Genomic DNA, 26,614 nt, shown 5'->3' with positions numbered 1-26,614 from the left:
AAAATTCTCCACTATATGTTCAGGGATCGCCAACATGACAAAATAGCATACGTTTTTGTTTTTATGTCTGCCTAACAGGCGAAATTAATTAGCTAATTATTGGCTTAATTAATTGCTTAAATCTAAATGAGCGAAACATGGATTATCCCTGAAAGAAAGTAGTGTATCTATAACGACTGATGGAGCAACAATTATGAAAAAAGTTGGAAAGTTGATTGTTGCAAATCAGCAGTTGTGCTATGTACATGGAATTCAATTAGGAGTAATAGATGTATTATACCAAAAAAATTAAGAACAGAATAATCCAAATACTGTGGATATAGAAACTTCGGATTCCAACTTTGAAGAGAGTAAGAGTGAGAGTGATATTGACAATGTAATTGTTGAAGAAGATATTGCTAATGAGGATGAAATATTAACCTATCAAGAATTGCTTCCTATAATTTATGAAGTTCGAAAAATTGTTAAGATATTTAAACGTTCCCCTATAAAAAATTACATATTACTAAAATATATACTAACTGAAAATAAAACAGAATATATGTTAATATTAGATTAATTAGTTAATATTAGAACGATTTTTGAAACTGAGAAATCCAATCCAAAAAGCAATAATCGACTTAAACCTGTAAATTTATTTTTCAGATAGTGAATTCGGCTTAATATCCAGAACTATACCATCTCTACTTCCAATAAAACTGATTATTGAGGCATTATGTCGGAGAGATTCTTATTAACAGCTAATGCAACAATAAATTTCATGTTGCAGTCACTGAAAGAACAGCACCCATCACTATCTAAAGAATTATATATTACATTGAAAAATCGCACAGAAAAAAGGCATACAGAAATAGAAAATGCCTTATGGTATTTAAATAATTATGATGATTTTAAAAATGAAAATGAAAAAGAAGAAAAGAAAATAACCAATTAAAATCTGATTAAGTTTAGAGTAAATTTTCTTAAAATGTTTTATCCACAAACCTATCCACATTCAGAATTCGGTTCAATTATTGAAGATTATGATGTCACTACTGTCGATAGTGAAAAGGAATTGTCTCTTGAACAAAAATTAGAATTAGCGATAAATAAAAAAATTTAAACGAACCAAAATACAATACAGAAATCAGCTATATCCAAAATCATCCGACGAGAAATCGATTTATTTTATTTGAAGATAAGGGATTTAGAGATAAATACTTGGAAACATATCGCGCCTTGCTAACAGTACCACAAACTAGCGTAAGATGCCGAAAGAGCGTTTTCGACAGCTGGTAATTTTTACACAAAATTACTTTTCAGGCTTAATGACAGTACAACTGATGCATTATGTTTTTTTAAGATCACATTTCAAAAATTTGTAATAGTACCACAGACTGAATAGTGATATTTACACTTTTTTGTGATTTAAATAAATAAGATGTTCCTTTACTTTTTTGTGATTATATACTGTTATAATTTATAAGTTACAAATTTTTTTTTGTGATATTTACACTCTCTAACAAAACTGGCAAATAAAACAAAGAAACACCTGTGTTTTCTTTCTTTTTCTAAAATTTCTAATACCGGTATTAAAACCGGTATCCCGGTATTAAGATTTAAAAAATACCGAATACTGGTATTGAAATTTTGGTCCGGTATTGCAATCCCTAATTATAATTAATCTAAATTAAACATTTAATCTACATCTCTTAATTTTTCTTATTATTTTAAATACAATACCAACAAAATCCGTCAACAAAATATTTGATGATATTTTATTTGATTTATGCCTGCTTGGTTATTCGGAACATTTTCAGAAAATCACACAAACCATCTTCAAGTGATGGTATTATATAGGATTTATCAAAATTCTTTTTGAAAACTTAAGGTCATGATAGAAGAAATTTAGATCATGAAATCGCTGTGAAATATTTAGATGTGACTCAAACTGCAGGATATTTGTGCCAGTGGTTGGAATATCCTGATATGGTGAAAAATAAAAATGGAAAAGAATGAAAGAAAATTTATAAATTTAAGGCCTGCATTCAAAGAACAAATTACAGAGACTTTTCATGCCCGTGGCTAACAACACAGATGTGCATTTTCTAATGTCGACTTAGTTATCTGGCAGAACGGCATGTATATTCTGCAGCATCTACAGCTTTAGAAATTCTGACAACAAAACACTCCACAAGATCGCCGGTACTGTCATTGTAACTGTTCATATGACTTGTCATTATAGATAAGCTTAAAACTACATACGCTGACTATATATATGACACCATAGAAAAATCGAGATGTGGGTTATAGGTAAACCCGGCAACCGCTCAGTATAATCGCCTCACTCCAACTTCTGCGGTTGAATGGCGATTTTTCTTACCTAGTTGTGATTCCTTAAACTTAGCATCAAGAGCTTAAAACACCCTGTATAACTGGAAGTTGCACTTTTTGCTGTACCAAATATACAATTAATATATGGACGCAATATAACGCAAAATTATGATATGAATTTTTAATATGTGTAAATTGCTCATTTTGACGCAAATGGTTTAAAAGTAATTCATGATAAAAAATAAACATATATGGCGTATAAAACTAAATGACTGCAAAAAGAAGACACTAGGGAGAGTTGTTTCTAACACTGCACTGTTAAAGAGATAAAATGTGACATTAAAAATGATTGATGTTGAAAGTTTAAAACTGGACGTTCATTTAAAATATGTTCAAATGAATAAGGCATTTGACCGAAATCCATATGGATACGATTGTATCCTATATAACATATATGGATATATTGCATCCTATATAAGACACACCGATCTTATACAAAGCTCTGTATAAAATATATGAGTGCTTATAACATATGTTATACATATATAACACATGAATGTCTTATACCTGTATAAGACATTCATGTAAGGTAATCAACGATACATTCTTTTTTACCGCAGTTGTGATGAAATCTGCGATGAAGAGCACTGGGGTTATTATTGCACGGAAAATTGTTTATGCCAAAATAACGGAAGTTGCGATCCTAGCACAGGAGAATGCTCTTGCACACCAGGTAACAACAACTGCCATCTTGTTCATCATCATCATCAAGGCTTAAAAAATAATTCGTTTAAAAATTGCATTTTTTTTTTTTTTTTTTTTTTTTTTTAGGTTTTATGGGCAAAGAGTGCGAAGAACATTGCCCATCTGGTACTTTCGGTCAAGATTGTCAAAACCAATGTCAGTGTCAGAATAACGGCTACTGCGATTCTGTGACTGGAGATTGCACTTGTCTCCCGGGATATGAGGGTCTATTCTGTGAAAGACAGTGCAAGGTAACGGAGCAAATATTTGTGAATTTTCAACTTTCAAAATTATAAATGAAATACAGAATGATTGAAAAGCGTATAAATATCGAAGAAATACGCGCAAAAAAGAAATTAATATTTTAAACATCTAAATCTTTCGCTGCTTTTTGCTTGATATTAAATGGAAGAGGCATTACGATAACAGTATGTGTAACAACTGCTTTGTTTAGCTAGTTGTTGTTGTTGTTGTTAAGTTGTCACTACTCTTTCAAGATTTGCATTTTTTACAATGAAAGTTTAGTAAGCGTCAATTAAACATAATTTATTCCATGCTTCCAAAAAAAAGAAATATTTAGAACAGATTGTCGATTCTTTAATATCAAGGAAAAATGATTTTTTTTTAAAATTTTCAGCTTTATTATTTATATCAGCACTATTTTCATTTTCTAATTAAATTCAAGCAAATAATTCTTAAAAGGAAAAAAATGAAATAAGAGATGTGATAAACTTTTATTTTCAGCATAATAATCTGACTCAAATGATGGAAGGCTTAGGAAAAAAGTGTTTGAAATAATTCTGTTTAAGGATTATTATTATTGTTGTTGTTGTTGTTGTATTTAATGCTTAGAAAATCTTGAAAATGTTTTAGTGCGTATAATAACTTTTTGTTGTAAATTCCGTGAGAGCGTGACAATCTTCATTCAGTTGCTTAATTATATTCCACAAACTTCATAATTCAAATGTTCACATTACGAAGAAAGTGTCCACCTTCTATTGTCAAAGTCATTTTGAAACGCTAAGGTAGCATCTGAGACAAACGTTTTACTTTAATGGGGATAATGTGTCTACGGTAAGAACTTTCAAGGGCAATTAACCCACATTTTTGACCAACCTGGAAGGAGAATATGGAATGACTGCAGACAGTAATTCGTTACCAAAAAATTCATCGGTCTAGTTGTTTTATATAAAGTTGATTAAAAGCTTCATTGTCAGAGGATAGACACCGTAATCCCGATTCATGTCCTTCATGCCATGCTTTAATTTCTTAATAAATATGAAGTAATAAATTATGAAGGTACATCATAAAAGTGAAATAAAGATATTTTATATATTCTTGAGATTTTTTCTATTCTTCTGTTCATATACATAAGGATAAATCTGTTGTAAGTGTGTGTTCATGGAAGTATTTCTTTTATCAAAAGAAAATGTGTGCAACCTCTCTTTAATGAGTGTGCAATCTAAAGAATTGAAAAATTTTACGCAGAGTAAATATAAAAAGAAAATGGTAAACTGCATTTAGGATTCTTTGCAACATTTTCTTTCTTTTTGATATAGCCTTTTATAACATATTCATGGGGCCGGGATAACCTGGTTGGTAGAGCGTCGGATTCGCGTCCCTTAGGTTGCGTATTCGAACCCCGCCGGCCGAAGATTCCCCGCGTGCTTGGTAGCTGACGCGCGTTAAATCTGTCCTGGTCACAAAGTCCTCCATGTCGAGAATAATACCACTGGGGGTACTGGATCAGGGGTGATCGTTCTCTGATTCAGGTCTAAATTACGATCTGTGAGTAAAATGATATGTGTGAATGAAGTCCACCCCGTAAAAAGGGTTGTGACGTGTGTGTAGCTAAGTCGTTCTCTTGGCCCTTGATGGCGCTACTATTGAAACAAGAGCCCCCCCCCCTCAGACTTAAATCGGCTGTCTCCGAACAGCGAGCTTGCCCATGGCAAGTGCCATAAGAAACAACAACATAACATATTCATTATTTTTTTCTGTAAAAGAAATAATGAATTTTCATTTAAATTTGCAATTTTCTTCGATTTTTCTGTTAGTAATTTGTTATAACTTAGAGGAATGTTAACAGAATATATACACGAAACAGATAAATGGAAAAAAAATACAAGCACAGAACAAATAGCATTATTATAGCATTGATATTACTCGAAAAAATACCTAAATTGTCTTTAAAAATTAAAATGAAAGGTTGCCATATAAATTCTGAGAAACGAAAAAAAAAATGATGTTTGTAGAGTCTGGCAATGCTATCAAAGGGTCCTTCAAAGTAACACTCAGAATTATGGTCTATATATGCATCTCTCTTTTATGGCGTTTTATTCAATGGGAAAAGAGACGCACATAAAAGAACGCCTCTGGTAAGCGATAAAAATGAATGCGTCTCACGTCTCAATAACATAATCTAATAGACGCCTAAGCTTGCTAAGATCAATTAGAAGATTAATTCTGCGCTGAAGCTAAAATCAAATCAAGGATGTATCGTCAGTTTGGGTCAAACATTTGAACGCCTGTTTTAATTAGAGTAATGCTACTTTACCCCTCTATACATTCAGAAATAATCCTGGAAATGGTTGAAGAGGAAAGCATTATATGTATTTTTGCACTGCTTATTTAGTATGATTTCAAATCTCGGAATTAACCTTCCGTTTTAAAATTATATTACCAGATCTTGGAAATTACCTAAGGCCGCGGTGGCCTGGTGGTAAGGTCGTGGCTTCGGAACTCGAAAGTTTCAGGCTCGAAACTCGAAGAACCAAAATATCCATGGGCCTGGTGCACGCTAAGTCCATCTGTTGCTGTGTGGAAGCTTGGAGAAGGGATGTCAACTAAGCCGCTGTTCTCGTCATCTGACCGCGGTTAAGAATCTTGATGTCCGTCCCAAAATAGGTCTAATTTTTCTTTAAAACTGGACGTTAATGTAACTGAACTGAACTTGTAAATCAAATGGTATTTCGAAAAACAGTCATATGATGAGAATACAATGTTATATATATATATATATATATTTACCATTTCAGTTTATCAGTCAATCACTCTGAGGTTCATATTAGTCGATGAAAATTTAAGTGTTTCAGTGAGATGCATAGAAATGAAAAGGAAATTGAAGTGAAATTGAAATTGAATTCATGATTGAAATTCGGGTCTCAAATCTCTGCTGAGGAATCTTAGAATCAACTTCCAAGTCCCATCAATCAACCACCAAAATATTTGCGTTATAAGAATTTAACTTTCAAATAATTCTTCAAAGTTTCGTCTGCAAAAATATTTTTTTATTAATATTAGAAAATGTAATCGGTATTTATAAATATCCAACAGATATCGTCGTCATATTTTAATGCCTGATTCTGAAGCAATCACATGAAGTATGATACATTTGTAAATATCGGGATCCGGTCATTTGTTCTACGTCTACGTGGACCCCCGTGTGGTCTCCTATGGACCCCTGGGGGTCCACCTGGACCACTTTGGGAACCTATGTTCTAAAATATTCTCTTATTTCGTGATCCAATTCCAATTTCGGTTTAATTAATCCCTTTGTAAAAATAATGCGCCATCAGTACTACGTATTAAATGAAAGTGATACTTTTACCCTTCAAAAGGTGTCAAAGGTCACACGTGTATTGAATTGGCGCCTGGCCAGAAATCCAATGTTATATAAGGCTAGTGATCATCTGTTTGGCCCTTTTTTTCCCTTTTCTTACTTCTGAGTGTTCTGCGCTGCGTTTTCTTGTATATAATCATGCCTGCCACTAGGAATAGTATAAAACGAAATTAAAAATAACAAGTCTCTTCATTGTTTCGAACCTGCATTATACTCCAATCAAAATATGTTACATATATATATAAACATAATTTTTTAAGTAGATGCCCAAGGGGGAGGAGATACTTTCGAATTTTCAAACTTGCTTTATTCCATCCCGGGAGGCATTATTTATGTGCAAGGAGGAGTGACGAGACATATCAACGCAGAACAACACAAGAGCGAAAAGAGGAGAAATTAATGAAATATTTATCCCCGTGATTATATTTTGATAGGGATTTCTTTATACGCGTCGATTTAGGTAAGGGAATTACAGGAATCTTTTAAAAGGAATTCGCTTAGGTTGGAAATTTTTTTATCCTTCACTCTGAATGTGGGAACTTGTCGACTTCAGCAATTTTAGAATTCGCGTTGAATTAATTGAATAAAAGAGATGGAATTGAATCAGGAAATAAGAGAACATTTTAGAATGAAGTTAATATGGGCTAAATTAAGCTAAAAATTAGGAAATTAGTGAAGTTTAAATTAGATTTTAAAAATCATTACATATATTTTAATACAAACAAATTAAAACATTTTTTAACTTGATAGTGTTAACGGATTGGCATACCATCTATAAACAGCGTAATACTACTTAGGTCAAGTTTTAACGTTTCCACCTGATAATTTTGATGTCCATTATTCAGAAATGACATTTTTGCAGCACTTTTAAACTTCAGAAAAAAAGTTCTCCAATGATATCAATTTTATTACATATTTTTTCCTCTAATTAAAAAATTTGATTAAATGTTTATGTGCATCTTACAATAATACTTTTCAACGTTTTAATTGCTGAATTTATGTTAAAAAAATCTTGGGAAATGATATTCGGTATGTTTTTTGTTGCTCTATGATTAGGAATAAAGTTTAAAAATAAAGTAAGGATAGAGGAGTCAAGCATTATCATGTTACGGAGATTCTGACTAAAGATTTGAATCTTATTAATTTTTGCCTCTTGAATTTCAGCCAGGATTTTATGGACTGCAATGCTCAAGCGAATGTTTATGTAATGTTTCCAATACAGATTACTGTGATATCAGAACAGGTCTCTGCAGCTGTCTACCTGGATGGGAAGGTGAGATGAATTATAATTGAATTATCTTGTGGTTTTAAAAGGTTTTTTTCTCTCTCTCTCCCTGTACATATGTATATTTATATATAATTTGGGTGAAAACATGTGGATACAGACATATACTCTTACCGTGGTCCAATAACTAATTTCTAAACCGTCGTTAGAGATAGGTATATACTTACAGTCGGAAAAATACTTTAAATGGTGAAAAGAATTATATTTTACTTTGTTTCTATACTCTGTTTCATCCTAACTTGGCAGTAGTGTATATTCTAGGCATGCCGAATTGCAGTCGTTGTCAGGGGAACTGGGTTACTTTAAAGTACAAAGTTACTAGAAATGCAGATCGCTGGCGAAACTTTATCTCGCAAATTTTTCGCCAAATAGTAAATATTTATTTACTTTATTATTACTTTATCGGAGAGTTAATTGCTTCCTTATTTTTTCAATATTATTGATACATTACTTAATAAATCATTAAAGTTATTTCATATCGTTTCTCAAAAGAAAACACTAAATCTTTCAATATTCTGTAAAGCGTAGTTCAGCTGATGTTTTTCGAAAAGATATCTGTATCATCGTTCACATCTTTTAAAACTTTATCTAATGTTGGAATCTCATTTCTACGAAAAAATGCATGGATTTTTCGTGAAATACAGGATAATGTAAAATCATCATATTTTACAAGACCTGAATGTTTGCCTACTGAGCCTGGGCGCTTCTTTCCAGGAGTACTTAAAGGACTGGATCCTTTATTTCTTTTTTTCAAAAGGCAAACTGTTCAATGCGAAACACCTGTAAGATGCAAAACTTTATCGACGATTTGATTGATAGAATCTTGAGGGTTTTCTCGTAGTCGAGAATAAACATTTATGTTTCTGCATGCTACACTTTTTGTTGATTTCATTCGTCTTGAAGGTGTGTACAGCGTAGTCGGTGATAACACTTTCTCTTTTTCAGACATTTTAGAAGTGAATAGAAATGACGAATCGAATAAATATTCAAGAATCAAAACTAATAACTACTAATGTGATTAATAGTATCAAAAAAACCAGCTGGTAAAAAAGCGTGAATAAAAAAGTACGAAAGATGATAAGGATTGCGAACTGAATGAAGCTGAGTTGGCGGAGACGTAAAAGAAAAGCGCGCCAAATATTTGACCTTGAAGACCGGTTCTAGCCAAAGTGGAATTCATTATATCAATCTTTTAGTTTTATTCGTTCGCTTTATTTACAAAATACTTAACAGATAAGCACTTCTAATTTGAGAATAATTTTAAATACATATTGATAAAAAGGATTTCTGTAATTAATGATATTATTTGATAAATTTCTAAGCATTTTAACTATTTTAAATTCGGAATTGATGGGGAACTTTTTCCCAACGCGGAGCGTCACATTTTCTACCTTTTACAATACTGCCAAGTTAGGGTGAAAAAGAGTATATCAATTCTTATATTCATTAAAAACTTCATATATCAATCAGTTTTAGTCGCAGAGCAGGGGAACATTTTTAGAACATTTTCTAGATGTCAATAATGGGATTAAAGGGAAGTTAGATTTCTCAATTTTTCTCTATTGGACTCTAAAAACACAAAATATTGCTCGTTAAAAACACTTCCTTTTCAGTCAGAACTATATAGCTTAGAAATAGGTTTCTGGGCAAAAATAGGAATAAAATATTTTAATTGTAAAGTGTGAGCTTGTATATCCCTTACAGAAATTATAACTGGATTATCGTTTTTGTGCCCATAAAGGACAACGTTTATAAAATATTGTTACAAAATTTTCCTTGTGGGTGTTTTTGGAGGTAATCAAATAAGCAGGATCTTACAAAAATAAAGCTTTTTATTTTAACGAAGTGTACCAGGAAAACTCTAAAGTAGCACAAAGCATCATTCAACAAGAAATCAATCGCACTAACACAGCGCATTCAATCACTAGCTTTGCAGCTTGCTTGCCGTCCAATACTCCATTCACCTCTTGGTGACTTGTGCAGTTCGAGGAAAGCCCCCCGCTTCATCCAGAGGCTATCTACTGTAGTGGCGCAGATTGGAGGAAATTAAGCCATGGCCTGTGATGGATGACATGAACTTACATCTCTCTCTGGTGTATAAAATTGCGGTTAAGTGGCTGCGAAGTACGCAACCATGTGCCTTAACCATTTATATGTGTTATAGGCCCAGAGGCCATTCTTCCTTGTCAAGGGGAGTGCTAACCTTCTCTGCTTTTCTTGGAGAAGAGACTGGTGCAGTTAAAAGAGTACCCGCTTCCTAAGACGCTATCTCCTTTAATGACGATGACTGAATAAAGCATGACATCTAGTGGATGGTATGGACTTCTTCATGACAGATGAAGTGGAAGCGAAGCCAGAACTAGTAGAGTAAAGCGGCGGTCCAATGACCTGCCACATCACGGATTTGGTCATAAATCTGACATCCAACCTACTGGGGGACCACACTCCCCCGTCGCCCGTGGTACGCCTGTAGCTTCCCGCAAAATGTCGGTAGATGGATAAACATCAAAGACCCGGAAAATTTGTTTGGGCTATGGGGGGGAAGGGAGTCAAAGAAACTGAGGGTTTTGAGCGGTCGAAAGGGGAACGCGTGCCGTCTGAAGATTTCTCTGGTCGTGGGTCCGCTGCCACAGGCGGGGGTGGCACCACGAAGGAAGGGTGACAGTTTTATGACCACATCTGTGAAGATCATCCGGTCGTTGGACCGCGGCTTAAGAAGGCTGGAAGAGTAGGTGAGGATGCGACCAATCAGGATAGACCGTCTTCGGGGGTGTAGGTGGCAGGGTGAAATCTGGTCTTGGCTGTGGAATCCTTTCCTAGGTGGAGACTGATACAGTTGAAGGAGAGCCCGCTTCATCCAGAAGCTATCTTCTGAAGTGGCATAGAGTTGCAGAATTTAGCCATGGCTTTTGATAGATGGCATGTACTTGTAGTTCCGCCATGGTGTTTGGTGATTATCTGACCCCCTGTTGGAGAGGAAGGAGGAGGGAGAACGCCGTCCAGTCGGAGTTCAGCTGCGGAGGGGTGGGTGAGTTGGGTTGCAGTGGAGATCGGAGAGGGTACCCAAGTTGTGTTTATGTTTGCTATTGAGGATAAACTATTGTTCGTTCAGAGTTAATTTAACATGCTTTTATACGAGATGGTAGGCTTGTTTAGAAGGACATGACGGCAGGGAATTTGGATAGGGCTATTTCTAAATTAAAAGTATATTTCTAATTCTTTTAATATTGGGATCGGGGATGTATTTATCTATTGCCTTTATTGCATCATTTTCGTGGGTGTCAAGTTTATTAAAGAAGTTGGTTGCTATTTTCTTGATGGTTTGTTTGAAAGTTAGGTACATAAGAGCTTTGTTAATTTCGGAACTAGGCATGGCCCATGTAGCACCACAAATATTACTGATAATCATATTATGCTGTCCTTCAAGTATTTTGAAATATTTTTGGCCGCATATCCCCAAATTTGGCATGCATATGTCAGTATCGGACGCAAATAGGCTGTGTAAATAAGCATCTTAGTGTCCCTATGCATTTTTGAATTCCGAGAGATTAAGAAGAAGAACTGACGCGATTGAGCTAGGAATTTGTCTTTAATGTAATTAAAGTGTGCCCTCCAATTAAGCTTTCTGTCCATTATGACACCTAGGTATTTCGCTTCCTGAGACCATGCGATGTATTTGCCTTTGATCATTATTCTGTCAAATGATTTGTCCTTGGGAGCTTTGTGGAACAGTATTGCCGCAGTCTTATCTGCATTAATTTCTATTTTCCATTTCTCCATATATTCAGTAATTTTGAGGAGATGCCTAATTAGTGCAATTTGTATGAATTTTGCATTGTGGGTTTTGGTGGTCATTGCGGTGGCGGTTTTGCGGAGAATTGCGGTGTGTCTGCGTATAAACACAACATTGTGTTAAACTGCTTTGGGATGTCGTTTATGTAACAGAACAGAACTGGTCCTAGTTTTGAGCCTTGTGGTACTCTTGCTTGTATGAGTTTGGTGTCTGAAAATTTTTTTTTCACCCTTACTCGGAAGCTTCGATTGTTTAGGTATAGACAATGACCATAATTATGTATTTGGGGTTTGATTCTTTATTAGTTTGTTGTTGTTTCTTATGGCACTTGCCATGGACAAGCCCGCTGTTACGAAGACAGTGATTTTAAGCCGGTGGGGGAGCGTCTCTTGTTTTTATAGTAGTGCCATCTAGGGTCAAGAGAACGACTTAGTTACTTACACACACGTTACAACCCTTTTTATGGGGAGGACTTCATTCACGCATTTCATTCACTCGTCCACAGATCGTAATTTAGATCTGAATCATAGAACGATCACCCCTGATCCAGTACCCCCCAGTGGTATTACTCTCGACATGGAGGACTTTGGGACCACGACAGATTTATAAGTCATTGATCCATACCCAGTCGAAAGCTTATATATATATATATATATATATATATATATATATATATATATATATATATATATATATATATATATATATATATATATATATATATATATATATATATAGGTAGACGAATCCTTTTGCTTTTTTTCGTCTTGAGTGCTTGCTTTTTATAGACACTCCACAGGAAATAATGTCACTGACAGGAAATGATGTAATCTTGGAAAGTTCCAGAACTTTCTCCAAGCTTCAGGGAAAAACTGATCTCAGTTGATACAATGTTCAGATTATCTGTATTCTTCTAGAAGATTCCTTTTGTCGCCAAGGTCACCAACTTTTGTCACCAAATTTCTCGGCAAGTCACCCATTTTTCTCGCCAAGGTCACCAACTTTTGTTGCCAAATTTCTCGCCAAGGTCACCAACTTTTGTCGCCAAATTTCTCGCCAAATCACCCATTTTTCTCGCCAAGATTGGCATGTCAGGGATACTTTTTACCACTTTGTAATACTATTAAGGGAATGCTATGTAATTATTTATAATTTCTATCACTATAAGGAATTAAATTCAAAAGGTATAACTTATATATTATGATCAAAGAAATGCATTGCAGTGACCATTAAATTCTATGGCTATAAGAAATGGCTTCAATTTAAAGTTAAATTAATGTAATCTAGTGATTGATGTTTTCACTATTATGTATTTAAGGTGTCTTCTGTGAGGAACCATGCAGCAATCGTTCCTGGGGTGACCAGTGCAACGAAACGTGCATATGCGATGATGATATTCTATGTCACCATGTCACAGGAAAATGCATCTGCGATCCTGGATTCCAAGGTTACAATTGTTCCGAAGGTAAAATATATCTCAATTTTTTATTTAAAAAATGTAGTTTTTCTTTCTAATTTCAATACAGACATTGGCAGTATTTTAAAATCAATTTAATTATAGGATAAAAAAATACTTTTAAAAAATAAATTTACGACTTCTTTACAAAGAAATTTACAAAGATCTTTTTTTATTGCCTTTTATTAAAAAGATAATGGCTATATATTTTTGTATGGTGGTTATATATATATATATATATATTTCCAATAAAGTGAAAATGTAACTTTCCTCAGAAAAGCATTCCTTATTAAAGAGAATTAAACAACGTTTTTGAGCAAGACCTTAAATTCTAAATTCTGCTGAAACGTAAAAAGGTTAGTGTGAGGATAGTTATTAAGCAAATCAGTCAGATTAAGGTAAGCGATTGAATATTCACTGACAGTCGCCAAAAATAACTTTTCACTAAATAACTTGATACTTTACTAATTAAGCCTTTACTATGTCTAATTTCATGTAGATTTTTAAGAATCTAAGTATCCTATGTATTTGGAGATAGGAGATGAAATTATACTAGGTATCCCCAAAAATGGATCAACTTGTTATTTCCCTATATATTGTACCTACGCATATGCTTCCAATTACAAAATTTCATTAAATAAGGTGGGCAATTGTATGAAAATAATTTGGCTTCTATGGAAGTTGATAGTAAAACGTTTCAAAATTTAAATTTTTATTTATAATAAAAATAATATTATTAGTTATAAATTATAAATAATATTATTAATTAGTATATGCATGTGAATTTTTATAATAGTTTAAAAAATAAAAGCTTATTTCACTTTCTGGAACATCATATATATATTAGCAGTTTCGTGGCCGAACAAAAGAGATTTTTGAAATTTTAAAACTTCAATTTATTTCACGTCGGTAGGTATGATTTACGTCCAAAGAATAAGTGGTAAGAAATAAGTCAGTCTACATCGTGACACAAAACCAGAAGAGAGCTAAATTTTGCCCTTTGGTGATTTTACTATGAGATTTTCATAGGGATTTTTTTGACATGTGTAGTTTTAGGAAAGGGAAATTTAGATATCTTTAAAAGAATATTGTAAGCGTTAAGGATTTTTATCCTTCTTCCAGAGCTGAGAAATTCTGAGACTAGTAGTTTTATAGAGCGCGTGTAGAATTAAATAAAAAGTGGGAATTGGATCAGGAAATAAGGGAATATTTTAGAATGAAGTTAATACGAGCTAAATTAAGATAAAAATTAGGAAAAATATTAGGGTTTAAATTTTATATATATATTTATTTATTTCCACCAGAATGCTCTCCAGGATACTTTGGTAAAGACTGTGAAGAACTGTGTCCTGTTTGCCCTGTTGAAAACACAACATGTGACCATTTGACCGGATGGTGCGACTGTCCGCCTGGACGCACAGGAAGATTATGTGGTAAATGTATGTGCGAGCCCCTTTTGCAGGGAATCGAGATATTTATATGCTCATACAAAATAGTGATTGAATCATGCAAGATATATATAAATTAAATTAATTTTTGGGATACTAACAAAATTGGATTACTTAAACTTACTTCTCATCGCAGTATTCACACAAATTTATGCCGGCTTCCTGGCATAGGGTTAGCGCGTCTTCTCCGTGATCTGGGCGTCCTGGGGTCGAGTTCCGGTTCGGGCATGTTTGTTCTTCATCTGTTCTATCGGTGAGATGTGTGAATGTGCCCTCCTGTAAAAATAGGTTTTGCAAGCGAATGTGATGCGTGAGTGGCTAAGACGTTCTCTTGGCTCTAGTTGGCGCTACTAAAACAAGAGACGCTCCCTTGGCTAAAAATCGCTGACTTCTTCAGCGAGCTTGTCCATGGCAAGTGCCATTAGAAACAACAACAACGCATATTTATTGGAACAATAATTTTCTATCATGAATTCCGAGTAATTTTAAGTTTTTAAATAAATTATTTATCACAACTTCGAGAGCTTTTAAATGAAAACCACTCATTCTAAAGCATGTACATGGAAATATTATCAGGAAATAAAAGCTCATTCACCCAATCGGAATATTTACAGGCAAAAAATAAAAAAATTCAATTTTCATAAACATATTATTAAAACAAAACTACCATTTTCGTAAAATAAATTAAGACTCACCATCTTTGGCTATCAGCTTGTTCGCTCAGATAATTTGCATTTTCAGCTGTTAAACCATGAATATGGAATTTATTTTTTAAAAATATTTCATTTTGTTATTTGATGACACAAAGAAAAATTTATTTAAATGAATCAATGTACTGCTAATTATTGTGGGTGCAGTAAAAAAACTGATACTAAAAATAAAAGTGACATTTCTTTTTCTGTGTTAACTCCAAAGAAAGCATTTTTTTAAAAGTCTTAATTGTAAAGTTGTTAAAAGCATACGATCGAATGTTATGATAGATGAATTTGAATTTCAGCATGACATTAAAAACATAGTTACAGATATTTTTGACTGTCTTGTTGGTGTTTTGTTCAGATACCGTAGTAATGAGGGAATAAACCGAGAACTGAAATTCCTATTTTATTTATCAGATCACTCGTAAAACCTTGTTTTGCAAACAACATAATCCAGGGACATTTAACTTCACTTTATTGCAGTTACAAATTGTGTATTGCATTAAAAATTTTTAATTCAAAATAAAGAAAACTGATATCATTAAAATTTTATTTTTTCAATTTGAAAATAGTGATAAAGCTAATTTTTTTGAAATAATAGCTTTAGAAAATGTCGTCATCCATTTCCATGTGTTAAGTCATAGCGATTAATCATCTGGTGGTAGTTAAATCTGTTTTCGCGTTTTATTAAACTTTTCATTCGATGCCTATTTCTCGATTTCTTTTACATCTTCTTTTCTATGACAGGAAAGAGATGATCCAACAATTAAAAATCAATAAAATTGCTGCTATGCATTTTTAAAACATTTTAATATGTTTCTTGGCTATTCGGCTGGACTAAGAAACAATAAAGTTCAAACAATAACGTCTGTGACAGTGAAGGAAATAGTGCTGATTTTTCATAAATAACTTTTATGTAGGAAATATTTAAATAATGATTAACTTTTCATGTAGTTTGTCCCAGAGGAACCTGGGGGAAGAAATGTTCGGAGACATGTATATGCAAATTTGGAGAGTGTAATCCGATGAGTGGACGCTGCATTTGTCCCCCAGGAAGAACAGGGGATGACTGCTCTAAAGGTAAATTTTTATTTAATTCATTTGATTTTAATGTATATAATTGATTTTTACTTTTTCGATTTCAAATTAGTGTCTTATAATGTCAGGAGAAGTTGAAAAATAAATTTATAAGGATAATTATAATCACTCTTTTATGAATTCTATGTGTCGATTGACGATGCTTTACAGAGAGGATGAAACGGCAAGATATTTGTCTATTTATTAAGTTCTATTTACCTAAAAATCTATAAGATATATACAAGCCAGCGGTGAAAATTCTTAATAACCTAAACGACATAGATCAAAAAATATAATTTAGAACATGATTATTAACGGTAGCCGGCGTACTGGCATAAGGGTAGCGCGTCTTCCTCGTGATCTGAGCGTCCGGGGTTCGAATCCCAGTTCGGGCATTGGTGTTCTATCTGTGGGGTGTGTGATTGTGCCCCGCTATAAAAAGGGGTTGTGCAAGCGAATGTGTGTGAGTTCCATGAGCTGAAAGTCAGACTCCTGCCCTCGGGTGCTCAGGGGCATTTACCCTCAGAAGCTGCTGCACCCCCTTTCGGTGGCAACGTGGACACGACATCATCATTATTAACAGTATAGTTTCAACTTCAGAATAAACTTCAAAATATCATAGAATAAAATTTAACATCTACATAAATATTATTTAAGAACTTATTGATTCATTATTATATTGATATTGATTCTAATAATCACTTGTGTGGTTATCCATTTTTGCCTCTTTTCATTCCAATAAATATGAAACATCTCACATGGATATGCATTGTAGAAAAAAAGAGTAACGTTCCCTACAGAGCAAAACAATAGTGAAACACAACAGGAAAGTAAAACCCCAATTAGTTAGCAGTGCATGTGTTTGACTAGCTGGTTAAAACTAGTTAAAAGAGTACATAAAATTTCATCTGAAGATCAAAAAGATGAATGATGCATTCATCATTTCCTCATAAACGTAACTGATTTCAGTGTCTTTTTTCTTTCAACAGAATGCCCCGATGGAACCTTCGGGCTCTACTGCCAGCAAAGATGCGGCTGTCACAACGGTGGGGTCTGCCTCCGGCCCAGTGGGATGTGCAGGTGCAAGCCTGGCTGGATGGGAGCGCATTGCGAAGAGAGTGAGTTGCCAGATTTTATATACTCGCTTCTGCTAATTGCTCAGCTGTGCGGCCTTTAACTTAGAGAGAATTACGCTTCAGGAGGGTAATTGAGACTTGGTGTAGCAAATCAGTTTAAGGAGGTGAAGATAACGATTCTAATATCTGCTAAATACAAAAGGATTAATTTATATGCGTGTATGTTTGTATAAAGTAGAAAAGGTATAATCTGAATGGAATTGTAACTGAAGCTTATATGAGCTACCATCATTGCACAGTTTGCGCTGACATAGAAAAGATTCACAAATAATGAATGAAGGACGGCGTCTAGGGGTAAAGTAGATTTTTTGAAAAAAAGAATAAGGATATCCGGATTAACAAACAATTAATCTATTAAGACTAAATATAATTGAAACATTTTAATATTTACAGAAGTGGGATAAGATTTAATTGGGAGCAGAGCTCACCTGAGATTGGAATGCCAAACATGGCCAATCTTAAAAACAGTAAGTAAAGAGACCACGTAAACAGCGTCAGATCTTACTCGTCCATCGGAAGCCGGAAGAATCGGTTGTTACTACTTTAGGAGCCTCCCAGGCGGCCTGACGTCACACGCGCGCGAGCCTCTCCCATTGGATGCCAAAACCCAGCCAGATCCGACTTGACATGATTGGCGTCGCCATCTCCTACAATCGAAAACAAATTCAATTAATCACCATCCCTGAAGTAAGTTTTCAGCCAATATCACTTCCTACATGAACACTCTGCCAATGCCTTCTACAAGCATAAAGATTCGAACTCTGAAATATAAATAGAAAGCTCATAAATGACTCATTTAAAGTATTTCCAGAAAAAAACCCAGAAGATTATATCTGGAGAAGGCGGATGTCCTTTGACATTTCCGAAATGCTTCTATAATGGGCCACAAGGATACTTGTTACGATAACACAACTTCCTACTTCAGGAATTGCATAAACTTTCAGTCTCTCACAGCACTAACGCAAGTGTTCCTGCGTCAGTGTTGTGCCCTTCAGTCAGATATCATGAACGACTCTACCAGCGCATTCAGAATACAGTTGGTTATTATCTTGCCTTGATGCCAATTGAATGTAAACTACGGCTCGCTCATTGCAACACCACAACGAGTTCTAACAATTCCAGCATTTATTAAAAAATTCATATTTAAACCTTTTCGTAACATTTAGCGGCATTTCCTTTTTAAAATTTCAATGATCGCAAATAAAATTCCTTTTCGATTTTAATCTGAAACAGTAATTTTGCTGCGGGAACCTGCTTTTGTTTCCGAAATGTCAGCTTAGTAGAAATATATTATTTTTAATCGAATTTGTCTAAAAAAATTGGCAAATGTCAATAATGAGCAGATAGCATAAGAAAAAGTATAATTGGATGTCTGCTAATTTGTGTGTGACAGGCTTTTTGTAGCATCATTAGGCTTATTTGCTAAAATAAAATTTTGGTTTTTTTAAATAATAATATGAATGAAAAAGGTCTTACTGTGGTACGATCGCAATAATACATTTCCATCAAAATTTTCAGTGGCTTTTTAAATGCCTTGATGGGTGTTCTTTTTTATACATCTAAAGTTAAAAATGCTGAGGGTTAAAGATAAAGAAATTACATAAATAACTAGAAGTACCCTCACTCCGTTGCCCGTGGCATAACATCCAAGAGGAAAAATTAAGTTTAAACTGAATGCCGGGTTTATACTCGGACAGTTATAAGGCGGCTAGTATTGCAGCGCATGTGTAGAAAAATGCTGTTCAGTTGATGAAAATTAATTGTCCCGATGGGACAACAACATGATGCTGTATTGTATTATTTTTTCTTACTTCGCATGCGTTTGTAGAATTTGGCGAGTTTTATGCATGGAAAAATTAATCATATATTAATTTCGACATTTTTTGCTCGTTGTTCTTTCTGATACGAGGTTGCGCTTATTATTATTTTTTCATTTTATTTGCCATTTTTTTTCTATATTTTTCCAAATTGAGATATGTTGACCTTTTTTTTTATTTTACAAGGTTTTTTTGTGTAATTATTCATCATTTTAATACGATATGCAGTGAAAAAGAAAAATTCAGAGGTCCCAAATTGGCAATTTATAGACAAACATGGAATGCCTGAATCTATTTTATGAAATTGGGACAAACATAAATCAGTCCTTTTCTGCTCATACTCTGCCTATTGACCGAGTGTAAACCCTGCATATGTCTAGCCACCACCCGATATGACATGGGCATGTCACGCAACATCAAACATAAATATATATTTAGAAATCATCAAAAGTAACGATAAAACAATTTTTATAGCATACATTCAGAAATATTTAGACTGTTAAAAAGGCAAAAATATGATATATTCATAGACAAAACAATTCTCTAAAAATATACAATAGAAAAGCTGTTTTAAAGTTTAAAAAAATACAAATAAGTCACTGTTCCACACTTGTTTATCAACTCTGTATAATCTGATATGAAAATAAAATTCAGCTTGTTTCACAATATTTCTTTGTAAACTATATTGGCTGTTTTTCCTCTTAATGCCAAAACAAAAAGATTTTGTTTGGATGTAAGTCTAGAAAGTGCTACATAAAGTTGTTCATGAGAAAAACATTCTTCGCTTAAGTCAATTCCAGCAGTGTGAAATTCCAGCAGTGTGAAATTCCAGCTTAAGTCAATTCCAGCAGTGTGAAATTCCAGCTTAAGTCAATTCCAGCAGTGTGAAATTCCAGCTTAAGTCAATTCCAGTAGTTCTTCAGCTTTATTTATTGTCATGGCGAAACAGAGCTTAACTGGGAACTGAACATGTTTAAAGGAAAACGGTAAACTTGTTGGAATGAGAGGGATCTTTGGTATTAAAACTGATTCTCCAGCACCAGAGCCAATTAAAAGTACTGGCTCAAGGAACAACTTTGATTTACAATGATTTTCGTCACACAAAAAATAGTTTAACGCCAAATTCTAGCGAAGTGGCCGAATGTGGCGCAAACGGCAGCAATAGCGTTTCCAATCGTAAGGTTCCGATGAACGCTGTAACATATTTCGAAATATAGAAAAAAAAATCAGTACATGCAGTAAAATGGAATACACACAAAAAAAAAATTTAATCGAAAATAATGAAAGTAAACAGTAGGATTCGTACAGCATGAAAAAAATCAAGAGAAATTAACAGGAACGATCGAAATACAATAAACAAATAGTTGTAAAAAAATAAAAAATAAAAAAATTGCTTCAGTGTAACCCCAAACAAAGCGCCAACGAAAAATTGCCAACCTCACAATGACTGTACATCAAAGTTTAACCAACAGGAGCACCAACTTTTAAAATTAATTTGTGTGGAGGAAGAGCAGATGGATTAAGAGAATTTAAAAATTCAATTGAATAATGAACAGCTTCTTCACTATCCACAACTGTGTCCATTGAACAATAAACTTGGTGTGGGATATTGAGTAAATAGGATGTTCATTAGTAAGAAGTGAATGTAATGGTTCATGAGGGGGAAGGGGGGGAGGATTTCTTCTAATTTAATATTCCCTTGTAAACAACACATACCTTTTGATTCATCTTTCCATTTTAAAGCTGAACAATATGGTCAGACTGTCGACATTGTTCCTATTGAAACTGAGGCATCATTTCTGTAATCCATGTTGCATATTCAAATCAAGCAGAGGTCGGTCCCTGAGGAGCAACATTACTTTATAATCATTTTGTAACCGGAAGTACGTTATATTTCCGGATGAACTGTCATTGGATGTTTGTTCTTCAGACACCGCCGGTGTGCATATACCGTAGCTGTAAACTCTGCAAGATGCAGACCTTTTAGTTTTTCATTAAAAGAATTTGATTTTAATCTAAATGGCTGGTCTTATTTATACTCTGCTATTTTTGTTGAGAAAAACTCCAACAATCCACACATGGATCATAATTTAGGGCGGAATACTCCTTTTCGGACCAAATATAGGGAATGTTTGTTTTTTCACTTCTTCACCTCTGTCTCAAATTTAAATGTCTTTCTCTGTCGGCAGATAGGCGATCACTTCACTCCTCATGAGATTCATTCTGTCTCTGTAATTCAATTGCGGTGCGATTTAAAGAGAGACTGTTACTTCGCTCAATATAAGACGCTCCTTTTCTAAGTGTGGACATTCTTTCTCTGATATTCGCTAACCGAAAATTTCTTTCCTCTACTCCTTTATTATCGCGCAAGAAACAAAGCGTTTTGGCATTTAATGTGCTTCGACCAAGGTTGAATTTCCTTTTTTATTGGGTATAAGGAATTTTGAATCTTTGTTTAAAATCAGACGTAAACAAAGAAATATATCGCATTTGCAGACCACAGCTCTTGCTATTTGCGCATGCGCAATTTGAGGTTTCCTTACATTCGCAGATAAGTGCAAAGCATACGCGAATTCTAGTAGGAAAATAATCAAAATCGCAATTACAAAACTCATTTTTTTTTTAAAAAATTGATATCACTTTAATACACTAAAACCTTCTCCAATAAATGCCCTATAAAATGGTACAAATATGTCCAATATCAGTTAAGTATTCTCGAGTTTTTCTCTTTTTAACATATAGACACTTTCAGGAGACTTCATTTTATATTATGTACAGATTTTAACTTTGTTTTAATAAGTACCAAAAAATAACATCAATACTTACAATTTAATCAATAAAAATATTAATTAAATATCAAAATATATCAATAAATCAATTGAAAAATTAAAAAAAAAAGAATTTATTTTATTAAAATTCTCTAAACTTAGAGGCATATATCCTCTTAAATCGTACTATCATTTCTGGACCGAAAATACAAGAATAGCTATCTTTTTATAATTTGTAGATTTGAGCGTCCTCTTTTTAAAACAAATAATGACATTTTTTAGATTCATTAGCATAAGTCTTTCACAGGAATTTAACCTTTAACAGAAAGAAAGAGTTTTTTTTTTTTTTTTTTTTTTTTTTTTTTTGTATCCTAATTGTAAAATAGTATTATCAGAAACTTGATCACAAGAATTAATCAAAGTTCTCTTCTTAAAAAGTGGTTAAAAGTCTTTTCACTTAATTTTTTTTATATCTTCTAATTTGAGAAGACATTTGAAGGTATAAAAAAAAAAGTTGCAGTGTTGCAAAAAAAATTTTTTAAAAAAATACTGCAATAGCATAGTTATGGTTTTGTGAAATAATTCAAATCAAACTGAAAAACTAAAATTTAGTGGCATTTCATTGCGAATAACACAATTATAATTGCAGTTTGCCGCCCTGGTTTCTATGGTGACCGTTGTTCTAAAGAGTGCAAGTGTGGAGCAGGATTCAAATGTGACCCTCACACAGGATGTACAAAGTCTACAGAAATATTGGGTATGCTACAGCATATATTTACTACTATAATTTTTTAAAAAAATTATATTTTATGTTGTCTGAGTCAATAAATATAGCTCTGAAAAAATTGCGAAACCTAATCTTGTCCAATATTTCGGTCCCTCATAATATGAAGAAAATATTATTGGACTGGCATTCAAAACAAAATAAAAGGTTCCATTTCTTTGCTTCAGGATTGATTACTATCTATTTGATTATTCTTATAGATTTGACACCCTTATGATAGGTTGAAACCAAGTTCAAATGCTCACGCGCTAGGTATAGCCTGCAGTTATTGAATTTTGCGACTTCGCTCTATCGAATTTTAATTCAACTGATGATCAGTGAAGATCGCTAAGAACGTTTATTACTATCCATTAGGATATTGTTAGGCTGTAATTCTCCTAAACAACAAAATATGAGAATTAGATTTATTCATTTTTGTGTATTGCAGTATTGTGAAACTGCGCATGATAGTGCAGATAGCTCACGGTCAAAATCAGTCACTGTCTTCGTATAATTCCATTTTACCGATGATTTTAGGCTTCTTGGATATGTACAGGTTACAAAGCATCTATAACTGCTATCCAAACGAAAATAAGACTCATCAGTTTTAGTTTAGTTTTGTTATATTAACATCCCGTTGTAAAGCAACACTAGGGCTATTTCGGGACGGACCTCATAATTTTGAACCGCGATCAGATGACGAGGACGACACTGAGCTGGCAACCCCATCTCTACACCACACCACATCAGCGGTAAGACTCATCATTAAATGAAATTTAGTTCCTGTCCGTTGAACTCCAATAATGTGTATTTCTACACCACTTCAGTCGGATCCGTTTTGTAACTCGAATTCGTTGTAGGCAAATAATGGGCTTTCTGCAAATAATCTCAGTTATCAATGACACGGTTTATCTAGAGAGCCGAGTTTCTGTATCTACGGCAAATTCATTTGCAGTCTTATTTAATTTCAGTTATCTATTTTCTTTATCAGTGCTTATAAGATAGTCCTGAGAGTCAGTTTTACGATCTTGCTGCAGTTGTCTGCATGCGAGTTTAAATGAACCCTTTTCATGTTCCTAATATAACATTTTGACTACTTGTAATTACTTTATAAATCTAGGTTGGCGTCTGGTTGGTCAAGTTTACTCTTCTAATCAAATGCCATTTTTAAAAAAGCGCCAAATACCTTTTGAACAACATATTTCATCTTCTTCATGCAAACAATTTATACAAGTGCTCACGCAAATTAATTATCATCACATATCATACATCATGCTAAAAAAAAGTCTTGTCTCCAAGTAAAGAAGATGAATCCCATTTGATTCCACAATATCATCAATCTTCAACTCCAATCTTTCGTTGGAATATTTTTGGTTATTCTTTAAATTTTCAACAATATATTTTTGAAGTGAGTCCATGAAATTTTATAACAAAAAGCAATGCAATTATAAAACTTCCTTAATACATTATTAGCAGGTATTTCCGTTTTTGTAAGCCAATTCAAAGTGAACCATGTAACATTTTTTGCACATAAAAATATTTAATAACAAACAATATTTGAAAAAGATATTACCACTGCATGATATTCGATTTTTAAACTAAAATGCTTTTTATTTCAGGTTTATTCAGTAGTTCCCAGGATGTGCTAAAATTGTCCAGCATATCTGCAGCAATCCTGATCGTCATTATCATCTCAATCATTGTTGGGTGCATGATGTGCAAGAAAAAACGAAAGAAGTACCAGCCGGAATTGTAAGATATTTTGGATTCCGAATTCTTTCCGCAAGATTTTCTATCTACAGTTAAATCTGTGTAATTCTTATTTACAATGTCTTTCAAAAATATAGCTTGCGAACTTTAAGAGTAAATCAGACAAATAGAAACATGTCATTTTGAAAATCGAAAATAATAAGATAAGGGGGAACCACTATGAGGGGCTTTTGGTCAATGAATTAAGAAAAAGAAAAGAGTATACCAAATAACGTGTACTACAAGAGATTTAATCGGATACAAATTTACACTAGCACAATAGCACAGTTTTCTGATTAAGAACTTGTGAAATGTATATATTGTGATATTTTGATCCTGACCGATCAAATAAGAGAGTAGTGTAACAAAACAATTCTTTTATTTACAGCCATATATATGTACGCAAAAAACAACTTGTTCTCATCTAGGTTAATATTATTTACAAAAGTTGAAACTTGAATCATGAAATAGTTCCTCGATTAAATCAGATAATAGACACCAAAATGGAGCTAACAGGCTGTCAGCTCAAACGACTGCTCCAGGTGCCACTCCAGAAATCCACTCATCTTTATCGGGTTCATCCTAACACAGAAATACGAATCACACGGAGTGTTTCACAAAATTAGGAGCAACTTCGAATACCGACGTCTCTCTGACTTCTCCTTCAACGCCTCTCACTGCTCACCTTACTCTCTTTTCTTTTTCTAAACAAAATTACCGCTTTTTATTTCCGTCAAATGTACACCTTTGATTTTCTCATTGGAGAACTCGAATTCTCTATCAACCAATAGCTGCTCAGCAATGTTTCTTCTATGGTCTCCAGTCGATCGTTGGAATCTTTGCTTAGGATATACATTTGTAACTGATCTTTCCCGAACACATTTCAATTATAATCAATTGACAGCTAACACCGGCTAAAGTCCACTTCACTTCGACACTTAATGATAATGGCGGCTGATGATTGATCGTTTCTTGAAGATTTGAGGAGTTCCTTCATAAGAGAAGAAAGTTTGGCATCTGGATGTTTTGACGTTCTTTCCACTTGAAAACATGATGGATCTATTTGAAACGACGAGATACCCATCTGTGGCTGTTCACCTGGATACAAAAAATGACTAGATACAAGACTCTACTGGTAAAAAGGATCCGTATCTAGAAGTCCGTAGACACTTAATTATTGTGGGAAAAGAGTGACGTTACATCTGGTAGGAATGCCAATTACCATGTGAGGGGAACGGGGAAACATTACAATATATTTAGACGAGATATTTTCTCTTAAGCACTACAGAGGTTTATCCTTGATACTGCGTTGCATCTTACATGTTGCTTATGATTCGTAATATAATAAAGTTATCCCTGCAACTATTTTATCGTGATTTTGTAAATTAATCTTACATTAAACCTAGTATGTATGATGTATTCATTTATGGGTAAGACTTAAGAATAGTTTCCAGTCTGCCATGAATCACACCGAAATTGTACTAAGCATCCAGAAATGTTCCAATATGCACCATCTTGTATAATCCCAAGAAATTGCAACTAGCATTTTTAGGACTGCAATAAAGATTGTTTAGCCAGAAATCGCCGATTGAAATTCAACTTTAACTGCTGATTACTTTTCTTAAGTCAGGTGTATTGATGTGAAGAATAATTTCACTTTTATTGGACCAGGATATGCAGATTGATAAAAAAAAGGGTTAGAATTAAAAGACGCTGCTATAAAATAAATCAAATATTTTTCTCCAAAATTTCTCTAATCAGAAAGAATATAAAGAAAAGTTCACTTGTTGGGATGCAGCTACTGATCAGACTTAAAAGAGTGATTTTGATTGCTGTTTTTTTGACTGAAATAAACAATCAAACATGCAGATGAAGAATAAGAATTCTCGCAAAAATAAAACATGAACTGTTGAGAATACCAAAATCTGTAATGTATCTACGTTTCCGA

At 33.7% G+C, this 26,614-nt stretch overlaps 1 protein-coding gene and 1 non-coding gene across 5 annotated transcripts in view; one reads left to right on the top strand and one right to left on the bottom strand.

The window, feature by feature from the left end:
* LOC129962088 (multiple epidermal growth factor-like domains protein 11) overlaps positions 1–26,614 on the top strand; it is a 308,991-nt gene that overhangs the window by 270,340 nt on the left and 12,037 nt on the right. For 3 of the 4 annotated variants that reach the window (XM_056075806.1, XM_056075809.1, XM_056075804.1), the window contains 9 exons: positions 2,934–3,046; positions 3,145–3,308; positions 7,844–7,952; positions 13,076–13,222; positions 14,518–14,652; positions 16,311–16,436; positions 17,423–17,551; positions 22,804–22,911; positions 24,537–24,669. In XM_056075806.1, the coding sequence (XP_055931781.1) occupies positions 2,934–3,046; positions 3,145–3,308; positions 7,844–7,952; positions 13,076–13,222; positions 14,518–14,652; positions 16,311–16,436; positions 17,423–17,551; positions 22,804–22,911; positions 24,537–24,669 (1,164 nt within the window). The remainder of the gene's footprint in view (positions 1–2,933; positions 3,047–3,144; positions 3,309–7,843; positions 7,953–13,075; positions 13,223–14,517; positions 14,653–16,310; positions 16,437–17,422; positions 17,552–22,803; positions 22,912–24,536; positions 24,670–26,614) is intronic. The other variant, XM_056075805.1, reaches the window with a different exon arrangement.
* On the bottom strand, positions 10,062–10,189 carry LOC129962437 (U6atac minor spliceosomal RNA). The gene has a single exon (XR_008783898.1). It is a non-coding gene; the product is annotated as a U6atac minor spliceosomal RNA (small nuclear RNA).

The sequence above is a fragment of the Argiope bruennichi genome, chromosome 2 (assembly GCF_947563725.1).
Source record: "Argiope bruennichi chromosome 2, qqArgBrue1.1, whole genome shotgun sequence".
Taxonomy (NCBI): Eukaryota; Metazoa; Arthropoda; class Arachnida; order Araneae; family Araneidae; genus Argiope; species Argiope bruennichi.
Note: the sequence above shows the minus strand (reverse complement) of the source record. Positions and strands in the feature narration are given on the sequence as shown.